This window comes from Ovis canadensis, chromosome 2 (assembly GCF_042477335.2).
Source record: "Ovis canadensis isolate MfBH-ARS-UI-01 breed Bighorn chromosome 2, ARS-UI_OviCan_v2, whole genome shotgun sequence".
NCBI classification, from domain to species: domain Eukaryota; kingdom Metazoa; phylum Chordata; class Mammalia; order Artiodactyla; family Bovidae; genus Ovis; species Ovis canadensis.
This window is the reverse complement of record NC_091246.1, coordinates 165,326,778-165,338,983: the sequence shown is the minus strand read 5'-3', so window position 1 is coordinate 165,338,983 and position 12,206 is coordinate 165,326,778. Positions and strand designations below refer to the sequence as shown.

The 12,206-nt window shown below is 40.8% G+C and overlaps 1 protein-coding gene across 2 annotated transcripts in view; it reads left to right on the top strand.

Annotated features, from left to right (window-relative positions):
• Positions 1 to 12,206, top strand: part of LYPD6 (LY6/PLAUR domain containing 6) — a 138,311-nt gene that overhangs the window by 109,019 nt on the left and 17,086 nt on the right. For both annotated transcript variants that reach the window (XM_069577614.1, XM_069577615.1), the window contains one exon: positions 7,643 to 7,741. In XM_069577614.1, the coding sequence (XP_069433715.1) occupies positions 7,643 to 7,741 (99 nt within the window). The remainder of the gene's footprint in view (positions 1 to 7,642; positions 7,742 to 12,206) is intronic.

The following is a 12,206-nucleotide window of genomic DNA, read 5'->3' as shown; positions in this document are numbered from 1 at the left end:
TAACCTGCATATAGGTTTCTCAAGAGGCAGGTCAGTTGGTCTGGTATTCCCATCTCTTTTAAAGCAGAAATAGATATTTTTCTGGAACTCTCTTGCTTTTTGGATGATCCAGTGGATGTTGGCAATTTGATCTCTGGTTCCTCTGCCTTTTCTAAAACCAGCGTGAACATCTGGAAGTTCACGGTTCACATATTGCTGAAGCCTGGCTTGGAGAATTTTGAGCATTACTTTACTAGCGTGTGAGATGAGTGCAGTTGTGCTGTAGTTTGAGTGTTCTTTGCATCACTTCATGGCAAATAGATGGGGAAACAATGAAAACATGAGAGGCTTTATTTTGGGGGGCTCCAAAATCAATGCAGAGGGTGATGCAGCCATGAAATTAAAAGACGCTTGCTCCTTGGAAAAGTTATGACCAACCTCGACAGTATTAAAAAGCAGAGACATTACTTTACCAACAAAGGTCTGTCTAGTCAAAGATATGGTTTTTCCATATCGTGAATGGATGTGAGAGCTGGAGTATAAGGAAAGCTGAGCATGGTAGAAGTGATACTTTTAAACTGTGTTGTTGGAGAAGACTCTTGAGAGTCCCCTGGACTACAGGGAGATCCAACCTGTCAATCCTAAAGGAAATCAGTCCTGAATATCCATTGGAAGGACTGATGCTGAAGCTGAAACTCCAATACTTTGGCCACCTGATGAGAAGAACTGATTCATTTGGAAAGACCCTGATGCTGGGAAAGATTGGAAGGAGAAGGGGACGACAGAGGATGAGATAGTTGGATGGTGTCACTGACATGATGGACATGAGTTTGAGTGGGCTCCGGGAGTTGGTGATGGGCAGGGAAGTCTGGCGTGCTAAAGTCCACGGGGTCACAAAGAGTCAGACACGACTGAGCGACTGAACTGATTGATACAGAAAGAAGTGATGGAGTTTTCTGATGTGATTTTGGAATGTGGAGAAGGGCAGAGGCAGTCGTTCATAAGCTACATCGTATGTTGATTGACCCACAGGTCTGGGCTGGGTTCTCTTTCAGAGTCTCCATAACTGATCACGAGGAATATACGTTCATGCTGGATTCAAGTTCCCATCCATGTTCCCACTTGGCCAGAACTTGGTTTATTCTGCACACTTTAAAGCAGAGTTAACTTCACATTTCTGTGCACTATTTCAGAAGTTTTCGGTGTATGTTTGCTTGTTTCTACACTTGGATTTTTTTAAATGGTCATAGTCATCTGCCCTTGAGCAGCACCTGGTAGACTGAATTTAGATAAAGCTATCTCTCCCCAAATAAGCAGGTTTCTGTAGAACATAGATAATAAAAAATAGATGAGGGAAGTGTGGGATTATTTTGATTTTGAATTATTAATATAATCGCCTCCCTTTGTAGATGGAGGCACAGATAGCTTTCTTGGGGTCAGTGAGTGAGCCCAATTCCATTAATATTAGATACTGTTCAGAACCTGCTCAAGGAGAAATACAGTGATGCTTGAGATGTGAGAAGACACGTTTTCTACACCAGACAAACACGAACTCTTTTCTCCAAGACCCCAAATAGCCCTCAGAGATAGCAAGATGTGGGACTGGAACCTGGGTTGGCAAAGTTCAGCCTCCCGTGACTAATCTCCTTTGCTCTGTGATTCCCTATCATCTTTGAAGTTTCTAAGCCTTTAAAAGAAATAAATTTAATGGCTTTCCAACTTAAGGCACTGTCCTCAATAACATTCTTTTTCATCATTTATATGTTTTTTTCTTTTTCATGTGAAAAATGATGGATTTCTTCCCAGCCCATGATTAAAGTACCACAAGCCTAATAAAAACCTTTAAAGCAGGTGTTCATTTTAAGAGACATGGAGCTACTTATTTGGTTGTTAGACCTCATACATAATAGCAGAATTTAACATCCTAAGTGACTTCAGCCTGTTATTGGCCTCTTTTCTGTCCTTGTAATAGAAACCTTTCCAGAGAAATCCCCTGGTTGCATATTCTGTAGCGTTTCTTAATCATGTGGACCAAAGAGTTCTATCTCTGCAGGTGCCTTGTTTACGCCAGATAATGAGCCAGTGAAAAATTTCCATAAGTCTACTTTACAAGAGGGCTTCCCTAGTGGCTCAGAGGTAAAGAATCTGACTACAGTGACAGAGACTGGGGTTCAATCCCTGGGTTGGGAAGAACCCCTGGAGAAGGGAATAGCTACCCACTCCAGTGGGCTTGCCTGGGAAATTTTAGGGAGTATGAAGACTGTTTAGAAAGGTCCCAGGAAATGCATTTCTATCAGGAATATATTCATGGTATTAAATTATACTGACAACATGTTGTTGCCTAATGGACAGAGAAGGTCAGTTTATTAGATTTCTAGAAATTTTATGTTTGCATCCAGTTTCCAAAACCAATGGTAATTAATTTAGCAAGAATGAAAAAATAAAAGTTTGGATACATTATACATCAGTATACAGTTTAAAACAAGACTCTCTTCTCACCGTGATTTTGGTAACTTAAGGCCTGTATCTAGGCAAAATTTCCAAGAGATGGAAACAAAGACGAAATCTTTTCTGATGCCTTACAAATGAATTATGGGCGGTTGAACTATGGCTGACCAGGAAAGTTAATGGACGGATTATATTACAGGGAGTAACTGGGCACTTTGGCTTTTCTTTTTTTCTTTACAATCACCTTCTCTTGAGGGACCAAGGACTTATGCCCTGAAATACAGAGTACTAAGCTTATTAACTCTGTGATCAAGAGCCAAATTAGATTCATTCGCAGCTGGGGCCACAACAATTTGAAACCCTGCTTGCTTTGTAAAGCTTTGAAGTAACAAAGAAGAAAATAGCACATCTCTTAGGAACCTCTTTCTGTCCTTTTTTTTTAAAAAAAAAAGGAAACAAAACTTTTTTATCAGATGCAGTATCAGTTAGCAAGTTAGTGGAGATAACTGTTCATCTGTAGACCTTGCTTTTTAGCTAAATATTTCCAGGATGGGGAATTTAACCATTAGATAGCATTGTGCTGTAATTATTGACTGAAAGCTTAGTCTGTTTTCAGAGAGTTGTCATCGAAAAGGATTTGATTATTCACTGATCACTGCTACCTGCCAAGATATAAATACAAATTCCTAGAAGTAAAAGTAAGACTGTCACTGTTGAGAATGCACACAGATATGAAGTTGTGGATTCAAAAATCAAGCTCACCAACAATGAGATCATTTGGTTAATTGTCAAACACTTTCAGAGATAAATGATTTTAAACAGAACATCTGTTGCTATCCTAGTATTTTAGCTCATATTCCTGTTTAAAGTTTTATATGCTTTGAGTTAATTTCAGAGTCTAGGCCTACTTGAATAAGAAATGGCAGTGTTTAATATTGTCACTAGTCTTGCAAAAGATAATTTTAAGACTCTATTAATCCAAATTTGGAGACACTACAACTTACTAGTGCTAGGTTCTCAATAAGTTTATTTTTGGAATGCCTGGATCATCAGTCTACGTTCAAAGTTCTTAATTTATCTCTGATGGGAAAGTTTCCAGGAATAACTAATCCAGCATTCCAGCTAAAGATCTTACTGGCTGCTGTGACAGACAGATAAAATTGGATACTCTAGTAAATTAATCATGCAAGCTGAAGTATTCTGGTTAACTTGCAGTCATAAACCTTGGTGAATATGATCATTTTTTGAGAAATGCTCTTCTTTGACAGATCATTTACATCTTTTTTTTTTCAAAACTCCTGCTTTAATAATTCTACTTCAAATCTTACAAAGTTCTACCTGTTATACTTTTTTATATATTGAATACCTTAAAGTAGGTAGCAAAACTATATTTAATGTATCCGATCAGGATAATTTCCTAAAATACTTTGTATGATTTTTTAATGATGGTATTTGTAAAAATGATTCAATTAAAATGTTTGTAAGAATATTGAATGCCTTTTGGAATATGAGAATCTATTTTAAATTCTTTAGATGTGTACTTACCTAAACCAGAATCTTTTAACTTGAGTGTAACCCACGTATCTAGGCAGTAGGATGTAAAGATAGAAAAATTTTCTATATGTAGTTTTATGAAACAGCTGACTTCTGCTTTATTATAATTACATGATAGAGAGAGCATGTTTAACCAGAGTGAAATTTTCTCTCTGGGAAGGCAGTGGTTGGACGGCTATGGCTAGCTGCCTTCCATTCCTCATTTTTTAAGACAACCCATACTCTCAGAATCATTCTGCTTATGAACTTGAGTCACCAGTCACTAGGAGGAACATAGAACTCTCAAATGGGCCTGTTAAATGTTCCAGTTATTTGTCTATTTTAGACAGTTTATAAATTTTGATCATGTTAGCTTATTTGGATATTGTCAGAGTCAGCTCTGTGAAATATTGCAAGCAAGATGGGCAGCTATTCTAGGCAAGGTGAAAATCAAAGTTATATCTGGCCCATAATTCTGGCCTTAAGCTGCTGCCTCCTCCTTCATTTATTTTTGATAACATACTTAATTGGTTCCATTTGGGCAAAGCAATTTACCCTGAGATGATTATTTCCGCCAGTGGGACATGCAGGCTCAGCCATCTGCGAGGAAGAACAGTTGGCTGCTGCAGATGAAGTGTTTGCGTGTTTGCAGCTTTCAAAGAGGCCAGGTAGTTTTACAAATTAGAACAGACACACACACACACACACACACAAGTTCTGTCTATGAAAGGCAAAACTCTAAGCAACAAAGCAAGCAAATGATTAGAACTAAGCAGCAAATGAAAATACATCAGGGAAAAGGACAGACAGCCTCCCCTGACATTCCTTGTGGATCCTCTTCCTTAAATGCCAAGGAGACCCTGGTGTGTGGAACACTCTAAGAGCCTGACTCTCATAGGTGTATCCCACCTGAACACAAGTGCAAGGCAAAGAATACAAGTACTGGAGGACAGCCCCTTCAGAAGGAAGAAGAGGCAGCTCAGGGATGGGGAATGGGGGGGATGGCTAGGAAGAGCTTCCAGGAATCGTGAATCCCGAGGCTGGAGCCAGGATCCCACAGTGCATTCACATCCCCACCATGCCCTCAGCACGCTGCCCCTGACATTGGCTATGGGCTCCCAGGCCTCGTTAGGAGGGTCACCTCTGCACAGGCAGCGTGTATTTTAGTGACAAAGACTATTCTCTTAGCTGACACTTACTATCCCCCGGGATGCTTAATTATGTCATGTCCAGCCCAATAAAAATTTTAGATTGAGCTAAAGAAATGATGTTGATAAGAAATGATCAAACATCAATAAAGTTTTAATGATTGAGCGTAGTATTTATATTTGCCATGTTAATATGTCTACTTAAGTTGACGTATAAAAGTCAATGATAGGAAATCTAGAGTGCCCTTTGTTAATTGATATTTTTACTGAGATTCTTATAGCTACATCAGTATTTATAAGAAATTATATGTAGAGGTTCCAGGTGTACTTTACCCAGTTTACCCCAATGGTGACATTTTAAAAAGCTGTAGAATAATTGCGCAACCAGGTTATTGATGCTAATACATTAATTCACTGGTTTTATTCAGACTTCCCCCATTTTACTTGGGTTCATTTGTGTATTTTTGCATGAGTGTTTTTGTGTGTTTACTTCTACATAATTTTATCACATGTAGGTTTGTGGATCCACCACCAAGTCTAGACACTAAACAATTTCAGTAGCACAAAGATTCCTTCTGTTGGCCTCATTCACACCATGTCCCTCTGACCCTCTCTCTCCTACCACTCTCATCCCCAGCCTCCTAGCCACCACTAATCTTTTTTCCACTTCTAAACTTTTCTCATGTAAAAAATGTTACATAAATGGAATGTTACATAAATGGAATCATACACTATATACCCTTTGGTGATTGACTTTTTTCACTCGGGATAATTTCCTAGAAATTCACCCAGGTTGTCGACTATATTAATATTCATTATTATTGCTGACTAGTGTTCCATGGTATGGATGTACTGCAGTTTGTTTAACCTTCACCCATCGAAGGACATCTGGGTTGTTTCCTGTTTGGTAATGTTACAAATACAGTTGCTGTGAACATTGTGTACAGATTTTTGTGTGAATATATGTTTCATTTCTCAGGGATAGATGCCCAGGAGTGCAGTTGCTGAGTCATATGATAGTTGCATGTTTGGTTTTTTAAGAAACTGTCAGGCTATTTTGATAATCCTTTAAAAAATAATTTTAAAAATTCCTATGTGCATTTCTATATAACACCTAAAACTACATGCCCACACTGTTACATTGCTGTTTTTTATGTTTTGTCCAGCGTTTTACAAATTCTCAAATATAGGGCTCAGTTCAGTTCAGTTCAGTTGCTCAGTCGTGTCTGACTCTTTGCGACCCCATGAATCGCAGCACGCTAGGCCTCTCTGTCCATCACCAACTCCTGGAGTTCACTCAGATTCACGTCCATCGAGTCAGTGATGCCATCCAGCCATCTCATCCTCTGTTGTCCCCTTCTCCTCCTGCCCCCAATCCTTCCCAGCATCAAAGTCTTTTCCAATGAGTCAACTCTTTGCATGAGGTGGCCAAAGTACTGGAGTTTCAGCTTTAGCATCATTCCTTCCAAAGAAATCCCAGGGCTGATTTCCTTCAGAATGGACTGGTTGGATCTCCTTGCAGTCCATGGGACTCTCAAGAGTCTTCTCCAACACCACAGTTCAAAAGCATCAATTCTTAGGCGCTCAGCCTTTTTCACAGTCCAACTCTCACATCCGTACATGACTACTGGAAAAACCATAGCCTTGACTAGACGGACCTTAGTCAGCAAAATAATGTCTCTGATTTTGAATATGCTATCTAGGTTGGTCATAACTTTTCTTCTAAGGAGTAAGCATCTTTTAATTTCATGGCTGCAGTCACCATCTGCAGTGATTTTGGAGCCCCCCAAAATAAAGTCTGACACCGTTTCCACTGTTTCTCCATCTATTTCCCATGGACTGATGGACCAGATGCCATGATCTTCGTTTTCTGAATGTTGAGCTTTAAGCCAACTTTTTCGCTCTCCTCTTTCACTTTCATCAAGAGGCTTTTTAGTTCCTCTTCACTTTCTGCCATCAGGGTGGTGTCATCTGCATATCTGAGGTTACTGATATTTCTCCCGGCAATCTTGACTCCAGCTTGTGCTAGTTGCCAGTTAACACTTTCAGACTCTTTGAAAATAATCTGTGATCTAATAATCCTTTATTGTTATTTTTAATAAAAGAAAATAAGAAATACAAATAAAATTTAAAAATATAAAAACTTCTCACTTCACCGTGTAGGCTTTTATGCTCAATCTGTATGCGAGACAGCAAAAGAGACACGGATGTATAGCACAGTCTTTTGGACTCTGTGTGGAATGATTTGGGAGAATGGCATTGAAACTTGTATAATATCATATAAGAAATGAATCGCCAGTCCAGGTTTGATGCAGGATACAGGATGCTTGGGGCTGGTGCACTGGGATGACCCAGAGAGATGGTATGGGGAGGGCGGTGGGAGGGGGGTTCAGGACCGGGAACACGTGTACACCCGTGGCGGATTCTTGTTGATGTATGGCAAAACCAATACAGTGTTGTAAAGTAAAATAAAACAAATAAAACAAAAAATAAACAAATAAAGAAATAATCTTCTCTCTTGATTTTTTTGGCAGCCACACCATATCCTGGTGGATTTAAGTGCTTCACCTGCGAAAAGGCAGCAGACAATTATGAGTGCAACCGATGGGCTCCAGACATCTACTGCCCTCGAGGTAAACTCTCAGTAGGCACATTGGACTGCCCAGAGCTGTCCATGAGCGGAATGCCTTGTTGACTGTGTGTGATGCATGTATGAGAGAGGCATGCTTACAGTCTCAACTTCTCTTGTCTAAGGCTATTAGTAGATCTTTTATGCCACATCAGTAGCTTATCACCAGACACTGTCAGAGCTATAAACTGATCTGTAGGCTTATCCCCTTTCTTATGAAGCATTGTTGGAGCTCCAAAAGAGGTAAGTGATACTTCTTACCCCCAGGCCCGACAAATGCTGGACAAGAAGAGAAAAACCAGTCTGTAATCCACTCTTGGAAGCATTAGTCATTGCATAGGAACTTCCTTTAAGTAAAAATATGAATTGCTATTCATATAAAGATCCCATTTATTACATATCTTGCCAGAGGCTTCTATCCTGAGACTGCATGAAAGCTAGAATTCTAAGTGTCATCATCGCACAAATAAAAACCCTGAGCTTTTTTAAACTATTAAGTTCTCTTTGAAGGATGAGATGGATGCCCTATGGAAGCATGAAATTTTGACTCAAAGGCCTGTTTCAAAATGAAATAGATGTTTCATATTCAGGTCTCTTTTATCCTATAGAATCAAATAAGATGGTTATATTTTTACATGGAGTAACTGTTAACTGGCTCTTTTAGGTTTGAAGGAAAGTCAGTTCATTTGATGGGGAGATGATACGGATGGGGTGTTTTATTGACAAATGTTTGAGCATATAGTAAGACTTCACTGCTGATCTAATTCACTTGTTAAAATGACTGAATATACCAACACCAAACCTGCTATTTTTTCAATGTAATGCAAGAGTTCTTATACTCACCCCTGTGGAAGGCACACTGTTTCTCCTGGAGGATTGGGCATCAGGAGAGCATGGAGATTGCAGTGAAGGGCAGGTGTTATCTCCCTAAGCCAGTGCTATTTATGTGATGCAGGAGTCTCTACCCAGACTGCCCAGCAGAAATACCTGTGGGTCTTTTCAAAATCATCTGGACCTGTGTCCTTCCTGGACCAGTGGTTCTCAAACTTCATTAAGACCATCATTCCCTGGAGTGCTTATTAAAATACAGATTTTGGCCCCCACCTCCACCTCCACCTCCCCCTCCTTCATAGTTTTTGATTCAGTAGATCTGGGATGGCGCCTGAGAGTTTGCATTTCTAAAGCAATCCACAGTGTTATAAAAGCTGTTGTTCTGGAGGTCAGGCATTCAGAACCACAGCTCTAGACCAACTGAGCCAACATCTCTGAGGTTAGGGCCATGCATCTCTGTGTTTAAATATCTCAGGTGATTCTAATGAACAGGCAGGCACAAGAACCACTGGGAGCTCCTCTCCCTACTCAGAGAGCAAAATGTAGTATTGTCATTTCTAGATTCTTGTTTACTTTGATGTGGAGTTTCAAAAGACCACAGGGAAGAAGAAAATATGGAAACACTGAAGATCAGCTTAATCACAAGCTAGGTATCTAGTCAGCCAGGTAATCAAAGAGAAGTCCGGTCTGCATTGCCTTCTGTAGTCAGGCATTCATTCCAGAATCAGCAATATTTTCTAATATTATACTACAGAGTGAATTTGGGTGGGTTGCTGATGGACCTGGTTAAAGCATGGCTTCTCAAACTTGGCGGCACGTTGAAATCACAGGGGAAAACACTGATGCCTAGGCCCATTCCCAGAGATTCATATTTAGATGGTGTGGGTACAGCCAGACATATGAATTTTTGAAAGCTTCCCTAGTAGTTCGAATAGGCAGCAAAATTGGAGAACCACTGTAAACAGTGACTCTGGACAAAACAGGATGATTTGCTTGTGTGGCCAATAACCTTTGGGCTGGTTCCTGCTGGGACAAAGCTGGCAGATGAGCTTTTGAAACCACTGGCGCTGGTCAGAGATACTGTATGGGAAACCCGACAATGCTTCTCTGAGATCACCCTGGCAGAGACGATGCAGAGGAAAAGGAGGGCTTGTGAACTGGTGCTCTCTTGGGCTGTGGGCTATATTTCACAGAGGCCCTGTCTGAGTCAGGGGGTGTACAAGTTTATTCCTGACACAAAGGGAAAACAGGGAGTGCTAGTACTCTGAATTCCTCTCTGGACACAAGAAAGTTCCATCTTCATGCTTTCTTTCAAGGTCAAAATCTATCCTTCTAAAGTACAGATACCTGGAAATAGCACAGGTCTTTACACAATTTCTCCTTCTCCCTTTTTTATCCTGAAATTTATAGGATTAAATGGAAAGTGATGCTCTGAGGTTCATGACACAGAACCACTTATGCCAAACCCTTTGGGGGATTATATGGTGAAAGATAGGAATCAGGTTTCTTCTTTCAAGGAGCCGGCAGTTTGGCCAAGGAGATACAATCTGAACATATCAAATGTCAAAAATAGCAGGACAAAGGCTAATGCCAAAGGCAGCGTGGCATTCAATGCTGTGGGGGTTGAAGGGGAAGAATTGCAGTTGAGGGGCTGAGGTGACCACTGACAGTGTTACGGGCTGGGGAGATGGCTGCAGCCCGACCGGTGAGCAAGGAGGGGGAGGAAGAGTGAAGGGGGCGTGTCTTCCAGGAAGTCACTTAGAGCAGAGGCAGGGGGTGCGCCCGTGTGGGCTCAGCGGACCCTGAAAGACCTGAACTGGGCATAGCAGAATGTGCTGGGGAATGGTAGGAGCAGAATAGAGGAGCCATGCTGTTTTTTGGGTCTTGAACATCAGGTAAGGCGTGAGGACTAGAGCTGTAACCTGAGAAAAGATTCTTTCTTGTGCAGCCATGATCCCCATGAGCCATCGACCTTTCTTCTGGGTTTGCTCCAGAGTTTTCTAAGGATGAAAATAATGCCATCATTACTAGTGCATGATAAGTCACTTCACTCGTGTCTGACTCTTTGCGACCCTAGAGACTGTAGCCCGCCAGGCTCCTCTGTCCATGGGCTTCTCCAGGCAAGCATACTGGAGTGGGTTGCCATGCCCTCCTCCTGGGGATCTTCCTGACCCAGGGATCGAACCCAAGTCTCTTACATCTCCTGCATTGGCAGGTGGGTCCTTTACCACTAGCGCCACCAAAGTGTAAAATGTGTCTACTGAAAACTACTCATTAAATCTACATTTTCCACCCATTTATTAGTTTGAAACAGCTATAGGACTACCAACAGGTATGGTAAGGACAGCTCAGTAGTTTCTTCTGAGACATTCCTTGTTTTCTGTTGGCTTATTTTGTGATCTATTTAACTAGGTTTCAGTTAACACCTGATATGAAAATAACTGGTTGAAAGTGAAAAAAAACCCAGTTTGTGTAAATATTAAATTTTATCCCTATGGAATAAACTTGCATCCCAGCTTGCTTAGGAGATTGATTGGATTTCAAGTTCCTCTCATTCTGACTTTTGAAATGTGTGGTATAAAAGTGCTTTCTCCCCCATTGCATTGTTACTGCCTTTGGCACTTATAGATTCATGGGACCATGTTCCTCCCCAAGACATGAGAATTTAGGACAGCCTCCATCAGGCACTGCCGTCGTTCACCGCTCAGCTTGCTTTAGTCCCTGAGCACTTCCTTTGCAATGACCTTAATTTCATCAACTGCTCATTATAAATCTATGTAACTTTCTTATCTCTATGAACCAGAATGGGAAAGGATCTGGAAATCATATTATATGAGGGACCAGTTGAAGAAACTGGTGAAGGCACACAAGAGTTGAGCATTCTGTGCTCAGAGGCACGTGTTTGCCTGTGACTTTTCTCTGTGCTGAGAGATTAAAATCTCCTTGAGACAGGGACTGTCTTAAGTGTTTATTAAGAGTTTGTAGAATTAAATATCAAGTCAAAAACATTGCAGTTTTTGAAAAGGCTTATTCTGTGGAAGATACCTAAGCCGCTAAGGATTTCATGTTCCTTCTTAATTATAAAGTGCAGGTGCCTCCCTTGAGGGTAAAATCTTCCTTGGAAATTTCTGCTGATATAAAGTCTGGCCAGAAGTTTGAGATAGAGGGACATATCCTTTTCATTCCAGCTTCTCTGTTGCTCACTGTCTTTCTGAGAAAGTAAAGAAAAATCTGAGCATGTCCCTTGGCAGCTCTTTCTGTATCTGTTATCTCATTTAAACAGGGAATACAAATGTGATCCCCAGCTCAACTGAAGACAAGCCTCACAGTTACAGATTTTCAGGAAAATCTTCCTTATGGTCAACTTTTTTCAGATCGAGCCTAGGCTAGACAGTCTTTCTGTTTACTTTACTTAACTGTGGATTTTTTTCTCTCTCTCTCTTTCAGACAGTTTTATTCATAGGACATAGCCCTTCAGGGTTCCTACCCTTATACAGGAGTCTGTACCTCTACACCCCATGAGGACCCAAGGCTTTGCATCTTCTTATCTTTTATCTCTTAGCCCTCCCGTCTCCCACCAGGGTAGAGAATTCAGTGCTTTCCTCAGTGTTGGCCCCTGGGGTTTCCCTCGCTTCCTG